A 21,143-nucleotide genomic window follows, 5' to 3' on the forward strand; every position below is an offset into this window, starting at 1 on the left:
ATTCAAAATAAAAGCATAAGGGCTTATGATGAACATCACAACTAGAAATACTAAATTCAGCAAGGCTTACTGAGGAATGAACAATAGAATTGATGAATATTTAATCTAGTAACCTATGCAAATCATTAAAAAATAATTTATCTGGGTGAGGCCGATACTATAACAATCATCAATGACAATAATTTCATATGGGATGGTAGAAGGTACGGCGGACAGCCACGATGACGACTCCACCTCTCTCGCACTTCATTCTACTGAAGTCTCTATCCTTGCGATAGACATGAAATAAATTAGTATCGAAGAACACATTGGAGTTGAAGTTGGGGTTGAGCCAGGTTTCAACCAATATTATTATGTCATAACCACTGTTGGAAGTGCTCATGAAGACGGACTGAGTTTTAGTTCTCATTCCAGATATGTTTTGAAAATAAATTTTAAGACAATTAGTTCCAATTCTTCGGTCTGATGAATTCTCTGAAACTGTTGCCATAGCTTCATAACGATAGTCATGAAATGGTATCGTAAAATCCACATGCAGCCTTTGCCTCGCAAGCACAAAAAAGCCATTCAGAACCGTACGCAATATTCCAGTCCGGATACGTATTGGTAGTGGGAGATTATCATTACGAAGGTTATAGTTGCAATCCATTCGCACAATCGTAGAAGACCAACTTGCAGATACTTCCAGAGTCGGTGAGTGCCATTGGGAGCGCAATGCAGAAAGCTCATCATCAAAGAGAGGCAACAGAAGAGAAACTTGCGGAGAGAGCAAGCGTCCGTAAAAAAGTAAGATTTTACAATCCCTCGTTGGCAACTATGAGGAAGTGAGCGGAACTCCAAAAACACCAGTAAGCCATCTAAACGTCGGCCGAAGCGCCGATGCAGCAGGAGGTGAAAGGTGCGCAACTCGGAAGAGAGCGCTGTATAAAAGCGGAACCTTTCAAGTAAGGAGCTGCATTAAGAAAAGGGCAAAGTCATCCGATTTCATTGTTGTTGCAAATATAGGTGCGAAGAGAGTGATAATTCAACGCTATCGCTCAGCCATCCACGAGTAAAGCGAAGCAGCGAGGCAACAGGAGATGGATAGAGCGCCAATATGAGGAGCGCGCTACTATCATATGCACAGGGTTCATCAGAAAAAACAGCCGTCAAGAGCGACTGAGTGTATGAAGCTGCATGATGATGAGAGAGCGAAACTCTGAAGAGAGCGCCGTATTGGTGTTGATGCGAAAACAGCTGCGGCTGCGCGCCTTGATTCGAAAGAACGATGTAAAGATGTATAAATGATGCACGAAAGTGAACCGGTAATGACGTCAGAGCCAGTGACGTCGATTACTGGAGGTTTTTTGATGGAAGCTTGGCAGGGGTAGATGTACGCAATGGTTCTCCACCCAATGTGTCTACCACGGTAGACTCCAAGTGCTCTCTCTCCCTGTGGATGAATCGGCTCACCTTAACTGATTGTGGCCAGAAATCAACGCTGAAGACAGTCTGATAATACTGCTCCGGGACTCCAAGCTTAAAGTTAATGAACTGCAGTGTACTAAGATCTACCTCTTTTTTTTGTTAATGTATAGCATGATATGCTGTCAGAATTTACTTTTAACTTGCCAGAAACAAACTTGCACAGCGCCTCTGGCCTTGTGTTTACAGCGAATTTGCCAATATGCAAAAATCTTTTTCTGGGCAATACTGCCTTGGAGACAACCATAAGCCCTCTGTGGGAGGGTTATGGTCTGACACAACGGGATTGGTATGATGGGAAGTAGATGAAGCCGGAGGTTTATTGGCAAATTTTTCCTTCTTCCGCTTGTTGGTGTTAACATTAGCCGGGGCCTCCACAGATTCGGTAAAAGCGATTTGAAACTTTGTATTTAAGTGCAAGTATAGGCTTTTAAGTTCACGAAGTTTTTCAATGATTTCGTCTGTTTTTGAGTGCGAATCATTGCTCACTACGCAGCTATCACATTGCCATAACAGATTCGGCATAATGGCTAGCAATTTAATTGCCCCTTTCAGGCAAATTAACACAAGAAGTGTGGAAAGTGCGATGACAAAGCAATGAACATCGAACCGCCTCAAAACCGCGAAGTTGCGCATGCGTATCGGCAACATTGCACTCAGAGCACGTAATTGGGGTCATTACGAAATGAAGAACGCGTCTGCTCGCAACGTTTCTGGCTCTTTTTCTATTCCAAGAAGTTTCTGTTTTATTCACTCGTCTTCCTCGACTTCGGCATCGTGTACTTCTTCCTCGAGCATTCGGGATAATGCGTCTGCCACGACGTTAAGCTTGCCTTTGCGATATCGTACCTCGAATGAGTATGGCTGCATTGTCAATGCCCATCTGGCAAGCCGTCCTGAAGGGCTCTTGATCGAGCTAAGGCATTTAAGCGCTTGGTGGTCATTGATTACGACGAAGTGGTATCCCTCCTGGTACATCCTCATTTTCTGGATGCCCCAGTGTATTGCCAAGCACTCTTTTTCGGTGGCCGAGTAGTATTGTTCTGTTTATGTAAGTTTCAGACTGGCGTATGAAATAACGTGTTCGCCGTTTTCATACTTTTGGGTCAGTACTGCTCCTAGTCCGTAGTTACTGGCGTCCGCCTGAAGTACAAAGGTTCTTCCAAAGTCAGGACAAGCCAGGACCGGTGCATCGGTTAGGGCTTTCTTTAAGTTTTAGGTCGTCTCTTCTGTCTCCTCGGTCCATTTGAACTTTTTCCCTTACTTGTGTAGGGATTGCGCCAGTTCCGTGAAGTTAGGGACAAATTTTCTGTACCAAGAGGCCACCCCTAGGAAGCTGTTTACCTGCTTCGTCGTCTGTGGACTTGGCACGTTGAGGATCGCGGCTATCTTTTCTGGATCGGTGTGTATACCTTTTGCGCTGACTACGTGCCCTAGATATTTCAGTTCTTCCTTAAAGAAGTGGCATTTATTTGTGTTTATCTTCAGATTTGCCTTGCGAAGTCGCCTCATTACTTCTTGTAGTTTCTCTAGGTGTTCCTGTTTCGTGCGTCCGATGACCACTATGTTATCCAGGTATGCGAACGATGACTGAGTCCAGAGCTCTTTGGAAAGACGCTGGTGCTGTATGTAATCCGAAAGGCAAGACTTTCCACTGAAGCAGTCCGCGTCCAGTGTACTGTTTACTATCTTGGTCCATCGGTATCCGCCAGTAGCCACTTTCCAGATCTAGTGTGCTTATATATTTTGCCTGGCGGAGTTGGTTGAGAATGTGATCCATTCGGGGTACTGGGTACGCGTCTCGCTCAGAGTGCTCTTTCAGCTGCCTATAGTCTATGCAAAGTCTCCATTCCTTGTTTTTCTTCTCAACGATTACAACTGGCGAACTGTAGGTGGAGTGCGAGGGTTCTATGAGGATCTGTGCTATGAGATCGTCGACTTGTTCGTTTATTATTGATTGCATTGATGGGTTTCGAGGATAGTACCTATGTTTCATGAAGATTTTGTGTCTTGCAATGTGACTTACTCCTTTGATTTAGCTCATCATCTCCCACTCCCTTTTGAGGGTCTTTTGGATCTGTGAGTCTGTTAAATCACCTGTTTCTAGTGATCCGATGCCGTGTCTCTTGTGTTTCTTGCTCCTGCGTTGGTTTCTCTTGTTCTTTTTAATTTTCGCTGTGATGCCTCCGCCTTCAAATGTGGAGTTGCATTGCTCTAAGAAACCTATTCCCAAGAGTAGGTCTCCGATCACCTCGTCGAGGACTAGTAGTGTTGTTGTGTTTGTTTGTGTCCCGAGTTGTATTGGTACTTCTAGTGCCTCTGTGGCTGTTCTGTTTGTTTCGTATGCCAGTTTTATGGCTTCGGTTACTTGCTTTCTTTTTCCATGTCCGGCTATCCTGTTGGCTAGTTCTTTGCCGATTGCACCGCGAATTCCTGTGCTGCCTATGTTGACTTGTGCTAGTAGTCGTCGACCGTTGAACTTTATTGACGTTGCGGGTGTGGTGTGTGCCCTGGGTACCCGCTTTAATCCCATGGGCATCTTCCGTTTCCCATCGTTTCATTTCGGCGGCAGCAATGAATTGTTTGTATTCAATCATATCCGCATACCCAGCAAAACAGTCTTGGTTGGTTATTGCATCCACGTGCTATGTGTCCCATTGCTTTGCACCTCGAGCATCTATTGTTCATGCCTTCCGATGTTTTTTGTCTTGTTTGCTGTGCTGTATGCTTATGTGATTGTAGTGCCTCGAATTACTCGGCTAGTCGGAGGTATTTCACTAGGGTTTGGCATTCTCCGCGGTTAGCATATCGTTTGAACTCCAAGCGACTGTTTCCAGCTCCATGAAGGCATCGGGTTTGGTGGGTGTGCCACCAATCCAAGGCACAGCCTCTGAGAATATCTAAACCGTATGCCTCTGCCAATTCCTCTGTTCTACTTATGAACTCTTCTAGGTTTCCATGTCCGTCGTATTCTTCTCCCCAACTTCGTATTACTCCCATTGTGACCACTTTATTTCTTTCTGTCCTTGTGGGCTTGGGTACTGGTTTTCTTCGACAATCTCCGTCGGGTTCGGCACTTGCAGGTATTTATGGTTTTTCTCGATGTGTTCCTCTGTGTCGGTTGTCCCACTAATGCCTTTCCATTGATTTCCTGTTCCATTAGGTGCTGGTGTTGGGCTTCTTGCGTTTTTCTGAGACAGTTCTAGAAGGCGTTTGATGGTTTCCTCGCAGTGGTTGCCGTTCTTTATAAAATCTGACATTTGTCTTCGCATGTCCTCGCACAGTGTTTCTGGTTTGACCTCTATTAGGTAGGCTTCCAGCTGGGCTTTATTGGTGGTGCTTATCCAGCCTCGAGTTAACTTGTCTGCCATTGTATTATTTTGTGTTGCGTTGAGGAAGAGGGTAAACGATCTTTGGTGTTTATATTTGAGGTTACTGTCTTTTTGTGTTCAATTTGTTCGGGCGCCACTGTAACGACCCTGTTTCGGAAGGCCTTTAGTTCGCTGTGGCCAGGGTTCGAGACAGAAATTTATTTCCTCTTTAGATCGGTTTACCCCCTTTCCCCAAAGAATAACACAAATCGAACGCTACAGAGTATGGTTATATTTAATAGTACGGTTGATTAGAACTACGTTTCTGATTCTAATTATATCGGCGCTTTGGGAGGGCCGAGTGTGATACTGCTTGCTGAGTGATGTCGGCGCTGCTGAAGGGCCGAGTGTAGGACTGCTTGCTGAGTGATACCGACGCTGCGGAAGGGCCGAGTATATCACAGCTTGTTGCGGGATCGGCGCTACGGAAGGGCCGTGGGTTGCACTGCTTGGTGCTGGCGCTGTGCAATGGATCATTGCGCAGTGCTTGGTGTTGGCGCTGCGGATTGGCCGATTGAGCACATCTTGGCGTCGGCGCTGCCGATTGTGCACTGCTTGGTGTCGTCGTGTCTCTTCGTTCGAGTACGTCGGCTTCGTAGTGTTCTGGGTCGTTTTAGAGAAACGAACTACTTGGATTTCTCTAGTGGGATGTGGGAATGTAGGGCATCGTTAGTTTCGAGCTGCCGGGCATCGTTAGTTTCGACTTGCCGTTTATTCCACATCGTTTCCGGGTCGGAAACCGGAAACGTGACCTCTGGGAGGAACTCACTGAGATGGGCCAGAATTACGCAAAACCGTGCCGGGCTCAGTAATCACAACCGGGCCTGGGCGCGTATTCCAAAACCGTACCGGGCGTCGGTGATCCTCACCAGGTCGTAGAGCCGACTTAAAATCGAACTCTAACGGATACATCACCACAACCAATACTACCAGAACACTTACCCGGTTATTCCTCCTTAGCGATGTTTCCTCGAGAGTCGTCGGAAGGCTGTGTGTCAGCTTATATAGGCGCCGGTTAGTGTGACCAGATCGGACGATGACGATAATCCCGCTTTGAGTAATCGGGTTATTGATTATAGATTATCGGCGATCGATAACTTCGTCGAATAAGTGTGACCGGGTGCTGTTGGCTGTGGGCGCGCATTTGAATAATGTCGTTGTACTTAGTTTTAAGAGTTGTTATGACGGTGGGCCGTCACAATGTAAACAAGATATAGTCGAAATTTCAAAGGAATCGGTACAGAAGAACTCGAAATATCTAGTGAACCACCTCAATAAATGAAGTTTCGAGAAAAACGCGTTTAAAGATTGGGATACAATTCTAATGGCTCGGACATCATCACAAAATTGGCTGTGTCTCCGAAAATAATTCGAATATTGAAAAATCATTTTAGGTTCATATTTGTGAGAGTCTAAGATTAAAAAAAAAAACCCTTTTAATATACAATTTTTAAATGTTTTTTTTTTTTACATTTTAAGAACATAAAAAAAAAAAAAAGAAAAAAAACGTCCTGTGGATTGGGTTCTCTAAAAAATTTCGGTGCGTGCTGTTTGACATGATTCAACCCCTTGTATAGATCGAAAAAAAAACTTTTTTTCTTCATTCGTAAATTTGCTGCTATCGTGTTAACTCAAAATTTTTTAAGTTCGAGTAAGACGCGGTAGCGATTTATATAAACAAGATATAATCCAAATTTCAAAAGAATCGGTACAGAAGAAATCGAAGGCTGTGCCTCCGAAATTATTTCGAATATTGAAAAATGCTTTTAGGTTCATAATTGTGAGAGTCTAAACTTTCAAAATATGCAAAAAAAAAATTTTGTTTTAATTTTTAAATTAGAATACCTTCTAAAGGGGCCTTACCATTATAACTTTTTTTTAAAATTATTTTTGCCTAATCAAGAAAAATGTTCTTTGAAAGCGGAAAGGTCGTGCTTTAAATTGGTTTTTCTAAAGAGCGACCGCTCGTAGGCATGTTCCGATGCACCTACAAAAAAAATTCTAAAATAATATGAAAAGGTACCTTACAATGTGGAAAAAGTAGTAGTAGTCTTCAGAAAAAAAATGTTAAGGAGTGCCAATATTTTTGGGGGTTACACTGGTAAGGTCCCTTAACCGCGCACCGTCGGTCCGAAATTAGGCCGCAGCGGCGGCCTAGAAACGGACTAACGGGCCACTCTTTCATTCTAACCCCCCTATATCAACTTACCCAGCACAACTGACTATTTTACTTCCCTACTAAACTTCACACAACAACACAAGGTTTTTGTCCCATCACATACAGTTTGGGCAACTTTCCCACACTAGGTGAAAAACGCCGTCAATATCTATGCGGACGGATAACAAAATAATAACTATTACAGAAAATGAGTTTGTCAAAACATTGGCACTTCAATGGGAACCCCAAAATATAATTTAAAGCTTAACGTTAACTTAAAGATTTCTGAAAAAGAAAATAAACGAACAGTTCTTTCCACACTACCAAAAATGTATGACCCACTAGGATGGTTGCCCCCAGTAACCATTTGAGGGAAGCTATTTGTGCAAAAACTTTGCATATCTGAAAATAGCTGGGGTTAGATATTATCAAATGATGAATGGTCGGATTATAAGGAAAAAATTTTATTATTGGAGAAAATCAGAATACTGATATGGATTCTAAGCAAATTGAATTCGATTGTTGAACTGCACGGACTTGCCGACTCGTCTCAAAAGGCATATGCTGCAGTAGTATATGCAAAATTGGGAACATTGGTTACAATAGTAGTCAGCAAAGCAGAGAAAAATATGAAAACAATTCCAAAACTAGAGCAAAACTGTGCAGCTCATTTATTGAGTAAATTAATACAACAAATTAAAGAATCAATAAATAATGTTCGCCTGGAGTGATTCTACTATAACATAGGCTTGGATTAAAAGCGGTCAAAGCAAGACCAAAATTATTAAGTTTAGGACAGATGAAATCCAAAAATATACAGATGTAGAATGGCCAAATTGTTTAAAATTATCAAAAGAGAATTGACCGCCTCAGTTAAATGCTGAAGAAGAAACAATTGTTCTACCGTGTTGACTTATGATAAGGATATCATCTATAATTTATTGGGAAAATATTCATGCATCCACAAATTAATAAGAAAAAAAATTAAAGTATTTTGCTGTATTTTCGTTCCTAACTTCACGGAACTGGCAAAACCGCTACACAAAGGAGGAGACAGAAGAGGCAACCAAAAACTTAAAGAAAGCCCTAACGTGAGCATCGGTCCTGCTTGTCGTGACTTTGGAAGAATCTTTGTACTTCAGACGGATGCGAGTAACTGCGGATTAGGAGCAGTACTAACCCAAGAGTATGAAAACGGCGAACACGTTAATTACGAAGACTTAACTTACGAAGACAGAACAAAAATACTCGGCCACCAAAATAGAGTGCCTGGCAATCCACTGGGGCATCCAGAGAATAAGGATTTACCACTTCGTCGTCATCAACGAACACCAAGCTATTAAATGGCTCAACTTGATCGAGAGCCCATTAGGAAGGATTACCAGATGGGCATTGGCAATGCTGTCATACTCATTCGAAATACTCTATCGCAAAGGCAAGCTTAACGTCGTGGCAGACGCTAGTGACTTGCTTTCCGACGAGCTTCGAGGAAACATCACCAAGGAGGAAAATACGGGTAAGTGTTCTGGTAGATAGTCTTGGTAGTGGTGGTGGATCCGTAGGAGTCCGATTTGAAGTCGGCTCTACGACCTGGTGAGGATCACCGACACCCGGTGTGGTTTGCGAATACGCACCCAGGCCCGGTCGTGATCACTGAGCCCGGCGCGGTCTGCGTAATTTCGGCCCATATGAGTGAGTTCCTCCCAGAAGTCGTCGGCTCCCGACACGGAATCGATACGGAATAACCGGCAGGTCGAAACTCACGATGCCCTACATCCCACCAGAAAAACCAAGTAGATCATTCCTCTCAACGACTCAGAACACTGCGAACCCGACGTACTCGACGAGACACGACGCACCAAGCAGTGTCACCACGCATTACAAGATTCGACCCTTCCGAGCCGCCAATCCCGCGCACAAAGCAGTCACCACTCAGCAAGCAGTGATATACTCGGCCCTTACGCAGCGTCGGTGTCAGCAGCGCCGACAACACTAAAAAAAGAAGTGATGTACTCGTTCCTTTCGCAGCGTCGGTATCACTCAGCAAGCAGTACCATATTCGGCCCGCCCATAGCGTCGAGATAATAATAAATTGAAACGTAGACCTAATCAACCGTATTATCAAATGTAACCATACTCTGTAGCGTTCGATTGGTGTTATTCTTATCCGTGTTTAAGTTTGAATTGCAATAAGTTTGAATTGCAATAATAATCACATGATCTCTCCAATATTTAAACTGCAGGAATAGAATAAGGTAATTCATTTTAAATCCGTTTGAAGTTAACTGATGTTTGTGGAAAGCGGTTAGCATTTGAGCTCTCTATAAAATGTCATCCTTTTTCTTTTACAATGAACGTTGCAACTCTACAGAATTGTTACTGACTTGAGTGGCGCCACTTCCGAGACCTGCGTGTCATAAAGTTTTTATCCAATCAGTTCTACATTTTCAGAAAATTTTATACCCATATTGTTACAAAAATAAATATTAGGCCTGTTCCGGCTTTGACTCGGAAGTAAATTTGATAACATTTTCTGATTTCCCTTTAACATATTGTTCAAAAAAAATCAGCTGACTGGCAGCTGTCCCCTATTGACAAAGGCGTTTGACTTGCAAAGTTTTGCGCCCTCAGGGCTAATTAAATTTTGGCACGCTGGGGTTCTTCAGCTAATGGGATAAATAGTATACTAGTTTAGCGCATAAAATTGAAGAAACTGGCATTTGCGGCCACAAATAGAAATTTTCAAATTTTTGTATGCCGTATTAAGCCAATGCTAGAAAATGCTGTTTTCAGTTTTGTGAACTTTTCACAAGTAGTGTTGAGAACCAGAGTTGCTAAAGGCTATGAAAAAGGTCGTGGCAGACGCATTATCCCCTGGATGAAACAGAAACTCCTTGCAATAGGAAAAGATCCAGAAACATGGCCAGACTACGCGATAATAGAAGGAAAACTGTATAGACATCTACCGTCATGAGCCGCAGACGAGGATACGCAACCGTGGAAGCTATGCGTAGCAAAGAACCAAAGGAAACGAGTTCTACACGACAACCATAGCGAAGCAACAGCAGGCCACCTAGGGATGAGGAAAACGAAGCACCGGGTAATGGCATCATCTTACTAGCAAGGGATGCACAGAGATATACAACAGTACGTACAACGCTGTGAAACAAAACCTCACAGCAGGAGGCGGCAAGGAAAATGCTGACACGGATAGAAAAAGCATCCTGGGAAACCCCCTGCATAGACTTCGTTGGTTCACTACCGAGGGGCAATAACATGCTTCTGGTTGTGTTTGACAAGCTCTCTAAATGGGTGGAGCTAGCAGCCGTCAGGAAAGCAACTACGGAAATCGTAACAGATCCTCACACGATATGGAGCCCCGAAAAAGTGATCTCGGACAACGGGGTGCATTTTACAAGCAATAAGTTTAAAGCGCAGCTTCAGAAATGTGGAATCATCCACCAGTTGACGGCTCCATACACCCCGGAAGAGAACACGGCCGAGAGGGCAAATAGGACAATAAGGACAATGATAGGTCAATTCTCCGGAACCGAACACACGCGGTGGGACGACTGGCTACCCGAAATATCAACAATAGCAGCAGGTCAGAGTCAACTGGATACAGCCCGGCGTATCTTGTACAACGAAACTACACCCGGATCCAGAATAGTAAAGGAGTCGATCGAAGCACGGTTGCAACGCATAATTGAAATAAGGAAGTTGGCACATTGGATCATGGGAAAAGCAGCACAAGATCAAGCCAGAACGTACAACCTACGGAAAAGAGACTGGAGACCCAAAGTAGGACACCGAAATCGGAGGGAACGACAACACCCATCTATTGGGCTTGCAGCCAAGTCAGAACCCACTTACGAGTGCCCGACGAAATAGATACCCTCCGAACGGATCAACCAAACCATTTCCGATTACGAAATGGCAACATCATCGTGACAGCCACTGAAATCCGGAACTCCTAAACGGGAGTTGGGTACAACTTATACCCAAACATTGGCATTATTCAAACGCGCGACAAAAGCCAACAACACCCGGTCACACTTATTCGACGGAGTTATCGATCACCGATAATCATCGCTCTCAGGCTAGTGACTTGCTTTCCGACGAGCTTCGAGGAAACATCACCAAGGAGGAAAATACAGGTAAGTGTTCTGGTAGATAGTCTTGGTAGTGGTGGTGGATCCGTAGGAGTCCGATTTGAAGTCGGCTCTACGACCTGGTGAGGATCACCGACACCCGGTGTGGTTTGCGAATACGCACCCAGGCCCGGTCGTGATCACTGAGCCCGGCGCGGTCTGCGTAATTTCGGCCCATATGAGTGAGTTCCTCCCAGAAGTCGTCGGCTCCCGACACGGAATCGATACGGAATAACCGGCAGGTCGAAACTCACGATGCCCTACATCCCACCAGAAAAACCAAGTAGATCATTCCTCTCAACGACTCAGAACACTGCGAACCCGACGTACTCGACGAGACACGACGCACCAAGCAGTGTCACCACGCATTACAAGATTCGACCCTTCCGAGCCGCCAATCCCGCGCACAAAGCAGTCACCACTCAGCAAGCAGTGATATACTCGGCCCTTACGCAGCGTCGGTGTCAGCAGCGCCGACAACACTAAAAAAGAAGTGATGTACTCGTTCCTTTCGCAGCGTCGGTATCACTCAGCAAGCAGTACCATATTCGGCCCGCCCATAGCGTCGAGATAATAATAAATTGAAACGTAGACCTAATCAACCGTATTATCAAATGTAACCATACTCTGTAGCGTTCGATTGGTGTTATTCTTATTCGTGTTTAAGTTTGAATTGCAATAAGTTTGAATTGCAATAATAATCACATGATCTCTCCAATATTTAAACTGCAGGAATAGAATAAGGTAATTCATTTTAAATCCGTTTGAAGTTAACTGATGTTTGTGGAAAGCGGTTAGCATTTGAGCTCTCTATAAAATGTCATCCTTTTTCTTTTACAATGAACGTTGCAACTCTACAGAATTGTTACTGACTTGAGTGGCGCCACTTCCGAGACCTGCGTGTCATAAAGTTTTTATCCAATCAGTTCTACATTTTCAGAAAATTTTATACCCATATTGTTACAAAAATAAATATTAGGCCTGTTCCGGCTTTGACTCGGAAGTAAATTTGATAACATTTTCTGATTTCCCTTTAACATTTTGTTAAAAAAAAATCAGCTGACTGGCAGCTGTCCCCTATTGACAAAGGCGTTTGACTTGCAAAGTTTTGCGCCCTCAGGGCTAATTAAATTTTGGCACGCTGGGGTTCTTCAGCTAATGGGATAAATAGTATACTAGTTTAGCGCATAAAATTGAAGAAACTGGCATTTGCGGCCACAAATAGAAATTTTCAAATTTTTGTATGCCGTATTAAGCCAATGCTAGAAAATGCTGTTTTCAGTTTTGTGAACTTTTCACAAGTAGTGTTGAGAACCAGAGTTGCTAAAGGCTATGAAAAAGGTCGTGGCAGACGCATTATCCCCTGGATGAAACAGAAACTCCTTGCAATAGGAAAAGATCCAGAAACATGGCCAGACTACGCGATAATAGAAGGAAAACTGTATAGACATCTACCGTCATGAGCCGCAGACGAGGATACGCAACCGTGGAAGCTATGCGTAGCAAAGAACCAAAGGAAACGAGTTCTACACGACAACCATAGCGAAGCAACAGCAGGCCACCTAGGGATGAGGAAAACGAAGCACCGGGTAATGGCATCATCTTACTAGCAAGGGATGCACAGAGATATACAACAGTACGTACAACGCTGTGAAACAAAACCTCACAGCAGGAGGCGGCAAGGAAAATGCTGACACGGATAGAAAAAGCATCCTGGGAAACCCCCTGCATAGACTTCGTTGGTTCACTACCGAGGGGCAATAACATGCTTCTGGTTGTGTTTGACAAGCTCTCTAAATGGGTGGAGCTAGCAGCCGTCAGGAAAGCAACTACGGAAATCGTAACAGATCCTCACACGATATGGAGCCCCGAAAAAGTGATCTCGGACAACGGGGTGCATTTTACAAGCAATAAGTTTAAAGCGCAGCTTCAGAAATGTGGAATCATCCACCAGTTGACGGCTCCATACACCCCGGAAGAGAACACGGCCGAGAGGGCAAATAGGACAATAAGGACAATGATAGGTCAATTCTCCGGAACCGAACACACGCGGTGGGACGACTGGCTACCCGAAATATCAACAATAGCAGCAGGTCAGAGTCAACTGGATACAGCCCGGCGTATCTTGTACAACGAAACTACACCCGGATCCAGAATAGTAAAGGAGTCGATCGAAGCACGGTTGCAACGCATAATTGAAATAAGGAAGTTGGCACATTGGATCATGGGAAAAGCAGCACAAGATCAAGCCAGAACGTACAACCTACGGAAAAGAGACTGGAGACCCAAAGTAGGACACCGAAATCGGAGGGAACGACAACACCCATCTATTGGGCTTGCAGCCAAGTCAGAACCCACTTACGAGTGCCCGACGAAATAGATACCCTCCGAACGGATCAACCAAACCATTTCCGATTACGAAATGGCAACATCATCGTGACAGCCACTGAAATCCGGAACTCCTAAACGGGAGTTGGGTACAACTTATACCCAAACATTGGCATTATTCAAACGCGCGACTTATTCGACGGAGTTATCGATCACCGATAATCATCGCTCTCAGGCTAGTGACTTGCTTTCCGACGAGCTTCGAGGAAACATCACCAAGGAGGAAAATACAGGTAAGTGTTCTGGTAGATAGTCTTGGTAGTGGTGGTGGATCCGTAGGAGTCCGATTTGAAGTCGGCTCTACGACCTGGTGAGGATCACCGACACCCGGTGTGGTTTGCGAATACGCACCCAGGCCCGGTCGTGATCACTGAGCCCGGCGCGGTCTGCGTAATTTCGGCCCATATGAGTGAGTTCCTCCCAGAAGTCGTCGGCTCCCGACACGGAATCGATACGGAATAACCGGCAGGTCGAAACTCACGATGCCCTACATCCCACCAGAAAAACCAAGTAGATCATTCCTCTCAACGACTCAGAACACTGCGAACCCGACGTACTCGACGAGACACGACGCACCAAGCAGTGTCACCACGCATTACAAGATTCGACCCTTCCGAGCCGCCAATCCCGCGCACAAAGCAGTCACCACTCAGCAAGCAGTGATATACTCGGCCCTTACGCAGCGTCGGTGTCAGCAGCGCCGACAACACTAAAAAAAGAAGTGATGTACTCGTTCCTTTCGCAGCGTCGGTATCACTCAGCAAGCAGTACCATATTCGGCCCGCCCATAGCGTCGAGATAATAATAAATTGAAACGTAGACCTAATCAACCGTATTATCAAATGTAACCATACTCTGTAGCGTTCGATTGGTGTTATTCTTATTCGTGTTAACGAAAAAACTTAAACATTTGTTTAAGTTTGAATTGCAATAAGTTTGAATTGCAATAATAATCACATGATCTCTCCAATATTTAAACTGCAGGAATAGAATAAGGTAATTCATTTTAAATCCGTTTGAAGTTAACTGATGTTTGTGGAAAGCGGTTAGCATTTGAGCTCTCTATAAAATGTCATCCTTTTTCTTTTACAATGAACGTTGCAACTCTACAGAATTGTTACTGACTTGAGTGGCGCCACTTCCGAGACCTGCGTGTCATAAAGTTTTTATCCAATCAGTTCTACATTTTCAGAAAATTTTATACCCATATTGTTACAAAAATAAATATTAGGCCTGTTCCGGCTTTGACTCGGAAGTAAATTTGATAACATTTTCTGATTTCCCTTTAACATTTTGTTCAAAAAAAATCAGCTGACTGGCAGCTGTCCCCTATTGACAAAGGCGTTTGACTTGCAAAGTTTTGCGCCCTCAGGGCTAATTAAATTTTGGCACGCTGGGGTTCATCAGCTAATGGGATAAATAGTATACTAGTTTAGCGCATAAAATTGAAGAAACTGGCATTTGCGGCCACAAATAGAAATTTTCAAATTTTTGTATGCCGTATTAAGCCAATGCTAGAAAATGCTGTTTTCAGTTTTGTGAACTTTTCACAAGTAGTGTTGAGAACCGGAGTTGCTAAAGGCTATGAAAAAGGTCCCAACGAGATACATTTTGCACAAATAGAACATTAAGTAAGCGGTAATAAGAACAAAAACACTTTTAAATTTCACTTTGATTATGCCTATATTACCATATTTAAACGAACAAAAATAGCGTGCTAAAAATAAGTCCCAAGAAAATACTTGGTTTTTTGTACTATGACAACCCTTGCAGCCTCCCCTTCAATTCGTTCACAACAAGGGCGGAAACTAGAAAAAGGGCGGCGGAATTTTTAAAATACCGAAGTCTAGAATCGAATCGATTCTGAGACGCAATAACAAAATAGTTTGTAACGGGTCAAATATGTTTTTATAACCCAAAAAATGTGCAGATGATATTTTTCCTATTCTTTAATGCTTTAAGAATATTATTGATTTCCAAGTTTGGGTTATAAAAACGTATTTAACTTATCTCAAAGTATTTTAAATCAATTAATTTCTGTGCTTGCGGATTTGAATCCGCCAGCCAATTGCTTGGCGGAAAGTTTCCGTGAGATTCTTACGGAAGCTAACAGAGAATTAACAGAGGGAATTAAGATTCCGTGTGAATATTTCGGAAGTGAAAACTGCAACAGGTCTGGGAAAATCGAATCTGTGTGAATCTTTTGAAAGTGAAAACTGAAACAGGGCTGCATAACTCTACTTTTTAGAATGGCAAAACATGGTTGCCATTCTAAAAAGATGAGTTATATTTATCCTTAAAGAAACCAAACCTTTATTTTGCATGCTGTTATTAATTTTGGCAATGTAAACCTAAATTTTAATTGTTTGAACAAAACCATTGCAGAAAGACGAATTCCCCGTCAGCGAAAAGGTGGCTCTTCAACTAGCAGGACTTCAAGCTCAAGTAGCGTTAGGAGATCCATCAACTCAGCCAAAACCGCAATATTATTCAGATATAAGCAGTTTTTTACCGAGTAGAATATCAAAAACAAGAGAACAACAATTTTGGATACCAATTTTAGCACAAGCCCATAGGCAATACGGATCTTCCAGAAATGAACTAACAGCTAAAGTTTTGTACCTAAGCTGCGTAATGCAATATCCACTTTATGGCACGACAATGTTTAGAGTCAATTACAAAGGGTTCTGGAATTTTGTAAGCAACATAATACTTGCAATACATTGTGACGGGATAATGTTTGTTCATCCTGAAGATAAATCAGTCATCTACCAACTTAAATACGAAGATATTGAATCAATTATTTTGGATCCTAGTGACACTTTCATAACAATCTCAGTGAATCGTAGCACAAAGCAATTATACAAAAATTCTCGAGAAAAAGACTCAATTATAGAGTCACAGAAATGTTTTGTCTTCGAAACCTCGCAAAAAAATGATATAGGATCTTTAATAATATCATATTATCCTTCTTTATCAAATTGGATTTTAAACATTGTAGAGTGCTCAAAAAAAATTAAGGGAACTACCAATGAAGACAGAATAAGGTTATATCAAAATGTTGTTGTTTGTAGACGACAACTAGTGGATATGAATATTGTTAAAAAGCCCCAAGAAATAGGAGGTTTTTTAAGAAACACTCTTAGACGTCTGTCAAAGCACAGATTAGAAAAATTGAGATCGGAACAGGGGTCTACGGTGCTAGATCATGGCGAAACATACAAAGGGTTTTCTCATTCGTTTTGGGCATTTAGTAAACAACAAATTTCATTTTGTCTAAGTACAATTTTTGATGAAGACGAGTCCATAATGGTGCAAGTATTTGATTCTATATTGACTTTTTCTGGACTTGGAACTTCAGGTAAGTCGTTACATACAATTCGAGGAACATTATATACTATTAAATAACTTTATATCTTGGGGTTTCGAATCATGCTGACTATGTGGATGTCATCATAATTCAATTCTAACTTCGAGCTCCTTGGTTCACGTCTCCCCTGGTGTTTTTCAAGGTAGCATAACTTGGATCACTTCGGTTTTAAAATTTCATTAATTACTTGAGGGATCACTCTTTCCTAGTTCTGCTGTTTGCATACTACATAAAAATGATACCTTCTCATGACTTGACTTGACTGAGAAATTGAGTATCTCGAATTGGCTTTTTGAATTTTTTTCAATTTTAGTCGCAGCTACTTGTTCAAGACAGTTATCAATATCCTACTACGTCGCGTGCAAAAAAGAATCTGCGCAGAATCTGCTTCAGGACAAGGACGGACTAGGCTGTAGTAGCATTGTAACAGAATTTTGCATGCTGTGTTGGCCTTTCTACCATAGCCACCAAACATTATATCACACTTCTGGTTTTCCCAAGAGCATACTAAATTTTTTTTTGCCCAACCAACAACATTTGACTACGGGTAACTCCAGCACCTAAGACAGTAACTCCAGCTTTAGGATTTTTTTTATCATAAATGAATCCAATAATTTTATAAATATTATGTCTGACTCTGTTCATACGCACATCAAGTATCTCACTAACTGTAAATTGCAATTAATAATTAATATTTTTTTTTTAGATTCTTGTAATTTCTTCAAAGTGACATAATGAGTTGGATAAAATAGTGGAGCACAGTAGGGTTAAATATTATTTCATATTAATTTTGTCATTTCTCTATTAGGCTGCGATCTTATGTTTTATATTAAAACAGTTTCAAATAACAAAAAAATTAAGAGCATTGCTAGCGGAACGAATTTTTCTCCCTTATAAAACACCACTTAAAAATATATACATAGCCTACGTAAATCGCGATCGGGTCCAAAGCTCACTGCCGTACTGTCCTGCGTCCTCTTTGTGCGGGTCCAACTTCGGCTTTTTTACCATTTGACCTTGTTGCACTTAAGTGGATCACAGCATGCTTACCTCATTTGTATGAATAGTTTGTATCAACTTTATGCAGGTTTTTTCCCTACAAATGCACATTTTAAAAGTGTATTTATTTTGTCGAATGCTCATTAAAAAAATTGGATATCAGAAGTTTTGTATTTTGAAGGTGCGACTTTAAGTTAAGAGGTGTTTTTCTTCGATATCATTAATGCTTTTTTTTATAAAGTCAGTATTTACCAATACTCGTTGAAGACGCGCAACACAAAAGCTATGACTCGCAAAATGCGCCGATAGGATGAGAACTTGTTGATAATGTAATCGAATACATCTTCTTTGCTGCCACTATCGGTACATGTGAGGACTATTGATTTCCGCAGCTCCAACTCTTCTTCGGTGTCCTGACAATTTTGCACTTGGTGAGGCCATCCAGATAAGGGTTGACGTAAGAAGCTTGGTCCACTAAACCATATAGTTTCCATAAGCTTAGATGCTGCACAGCCTCTTGACACTATGTCCGCGGGATTGTCCTTGCCCGGAACGTGCCTCCAAGTAATGTTTGAATTGGTTGATTGCATCTCAGAAATCCAATTGGCGACGAAACAGTTTCGCCTGGACGAGTGCATGGCTAGCCACTGTAGAACAATTCTTGAATATGTCCAAAAAAAACGTTATTAATGTAGTTTTCGAATTTTTCCTTAACCTTGTCCCATGTTTGACACAATAAATGTGCGGCGCACAACTCTAGCCGTGGCAATGAAATTGCCTTTATTGGGGACACTTTGCGATAATTAATATTGATTTAAACTCCCCATTTAATTTTGTTCGTAGACATAGGCAACAGCTGTAAGCTCGCTGCGATGCATCTGAAAATCCGTGTATTTCCGATAGATTTCTTGGTGACGAGTTAATTGAAGATTGAAGATTGTGCAAATCTACTTCGGGAAGTGGAAGGGAAGAGAAGTGGATCGTCCCAGTTTAGACGGTGCATCCACAACTCTTGGACCAATATCGTACAGGTGAGTCACAAGTGAAACGATGCTCCGCTTTGTGATGACAGTGATTGTAGCTTGTAAAACAGAACACATCTGCTGCCACGACATGCCCAATGTCTTCGTTACATCTTTGGTATCAACCTTGAATTGAAACTATGCTCCATTGCCTTCTATTTTGCTTGTGTTCCATTTTGCAAGCTCTAATCCAGCCTTAGAAAGTATGCCGGTGACCACTGCAGCCTTGAGATGAAGCTCTTTGACACTGTCTGCTCCAGTAAGGAGCAGTGATCCGCGATATATATTAAGCTCCTGATTGCTAGAAATGGTGCGCAGGACATGCCGTACGTGACAGTGTAGAGCTGAAACCATTCCAGAGGCGCAGCAGAAGATTCTCTCCAGAGAACAAGTTGATACATACGATCGTCTGGTGATACTTCAAACTGGCATACATCTTGCAGATATCCGCTACAAGTGCATGACGATGTAAGCGAAAGGCTAGAAGTGTTAATATAAGATTTTGCTGGATGCTTGACCCAATCATCAACAACTCATTCAAAGAAAGGTTCGACGTTGTTTTGCAGGGTGCATCAAACACAACACGCAGCTTGCTTTCTGATCTAAGGACTCCATGATGCGGGATTACATAATGGATCTTTTGCGAGTTGAAATCAGATGCCAGTTGCATGTGATTCAGAGCTATGTATTCCTTCATGAATTCCACGTACATCTATCTTATCAACGGGTTGCGGCTCAACCTGCGTTCATTTTGAAGAAACCGGGATTTGGCTATTTGAAGAGACTTTCCTAGCTTGTGAGGGTTCTCTTTAAAGGGCAAGCAAACTTGGACCCGTCCAGATGTTAGAAACTTTGTGTTTGCCTAATAATGCCGTTCGCAATCCTCCTCTTCTACGGTGAAACAATTATGGTGCGAATCAAACTCCTCTATTAGCCAAAACCTTTCTAATGCATCTGGGAGCTCCGTGGAACGTGCCATGTTGCATGTGACGATTTGTGATTGCGGAATTTCAGAAACCTTTTCGCCAACGATCCAACCAAGTGCAGTATTGACCAGGCAAGGAAGGCCAGGACCCAGAGAAATTTTGCCATTTAAAAGTAAATCAAAAAACTCTTTTGTGCTGATGAGTAAATCAATCTTGTGAGGCACGTAGAATTCTGGATCTGCAAGGTCAATCTCTGTAGGTATTTTCCATTTTGAAGTGTCAACGAAACGCTCTGGCTGATTAAGCGATATTGTCTTCGCTAAATGCCATTCATTTACTGATAGTCGTGATCGAAAAGTTGTTGAGACAAAAAATCTCATCTGCGTTCTGACATTACCTATGCCAGAAATGTCATACTTCTTTCTCTCGAATCTGAGCTGAAGGAGCTTGGCCAACTCTTCAGAGATGAAATTTATTTCAGAGCCTGAGTCAAGCAAAGCTCTGGCTGGCTGAAATATTCCGAGCTTATCCCTAATCAACACTACTGCCGTAGGAATTAAAGCGCGCCTCGAATGACGCGAAAGCATGGAAACCGCAAGTGTGGGTTCCTGCTCCTGCTGAGAAGTGTGGGCAACAATCTGTGTTGCTTGCTCTGGATGAGCAGTTATATGAAGAATAGTGTGATGTAAGCCTTGACAAACGCGATCTACTTGGACATCTGCTCGCCAAATGGCCGATGCGCAAACAATTTATGCATGGAGCGGACTGCTTGATGAAAATAAATTTATCCTGCCAGTCTAGTGAACTAACTGAAGGGCACTGAGTGAGAGCGTGATTAGTAGCAGAACATTTTTTTCAACCACCCTGAGCCGCAACAAAGGCTTTCCTATTCTGTGTGGGCCTTTCTTTTGGCCTCTCATCAGATGATCGTTTAACGTTGCTCTCCAAATATTGACAGTGACGGCTTAAACTGCGGTAACAATCCTCCCAAGTAGGCAACACCTCGTATTCTTGAACCCGATTGTAGGATAATTTTGAATCTGCATCAGTTTTAGATAAAACAAGATGAATTAATATTGCGTTCATAACATCTGCTTCAGTTCCTAACGACAACAACGATGCGCGGAAACGGTATCCAAAATAAAACGAAGATCAGATCAGATCAGATCACTTCATCATTTGAATATCGAATAAGCTAGAAATGTGCTCTATGAAAATCAAAACCTTTTTTCGTATCGCTCCTTTAACTTCTTTAACGCCTTAGGATAATTGATTTCGGACACTTGAAAACGGG

The 21,143-nt window shown here is 42.4% G+C and overlaps 1 protein-coding gene across 2 annotated transcripts in view; it reads left to right on the top strand.

The window, feature by feature from the left end:
- LOC128264019 (myosin-VIIa) overlaps nt 1–21,143 on the top strand; it is a 481,551-nt gene that overhangs the window by 278,062 nt on the left and 182,346 nt on the right. The window contains exon 5 of one of the 2 annotated variants that reach the window (XM_052999303.1): nt 15,918–16,893. The exons of the other annotated variant lie outside the window; for it this stretch is intronic. Within the exon in view, the coding sequence (XP_052855263.1) occupies nt 15,918–16,893 (976 nt within the window). The remainder of the gene's footprint in view (nt 1–15,917; nt 16,894–21,143) is intronic. 2 annotated transcript variants of the gene reach the window in all.

This window comes from Drosophila gunungcola, unplaced genomic scaffold (assembly GCF_025200985.1).
Source record: "Drosophila gunungcola strain Sukarami unplaced genomic scaffold, Dgunungcola_SK_2 000047F, whole genome shotgun sequence".
Taxonomy (NCBI): Eukaryota; Metazoa; Arthropoda; class Insecta; order Diptera; family Drosophilidae; genus Drosophila; species Drosophila gunungcola.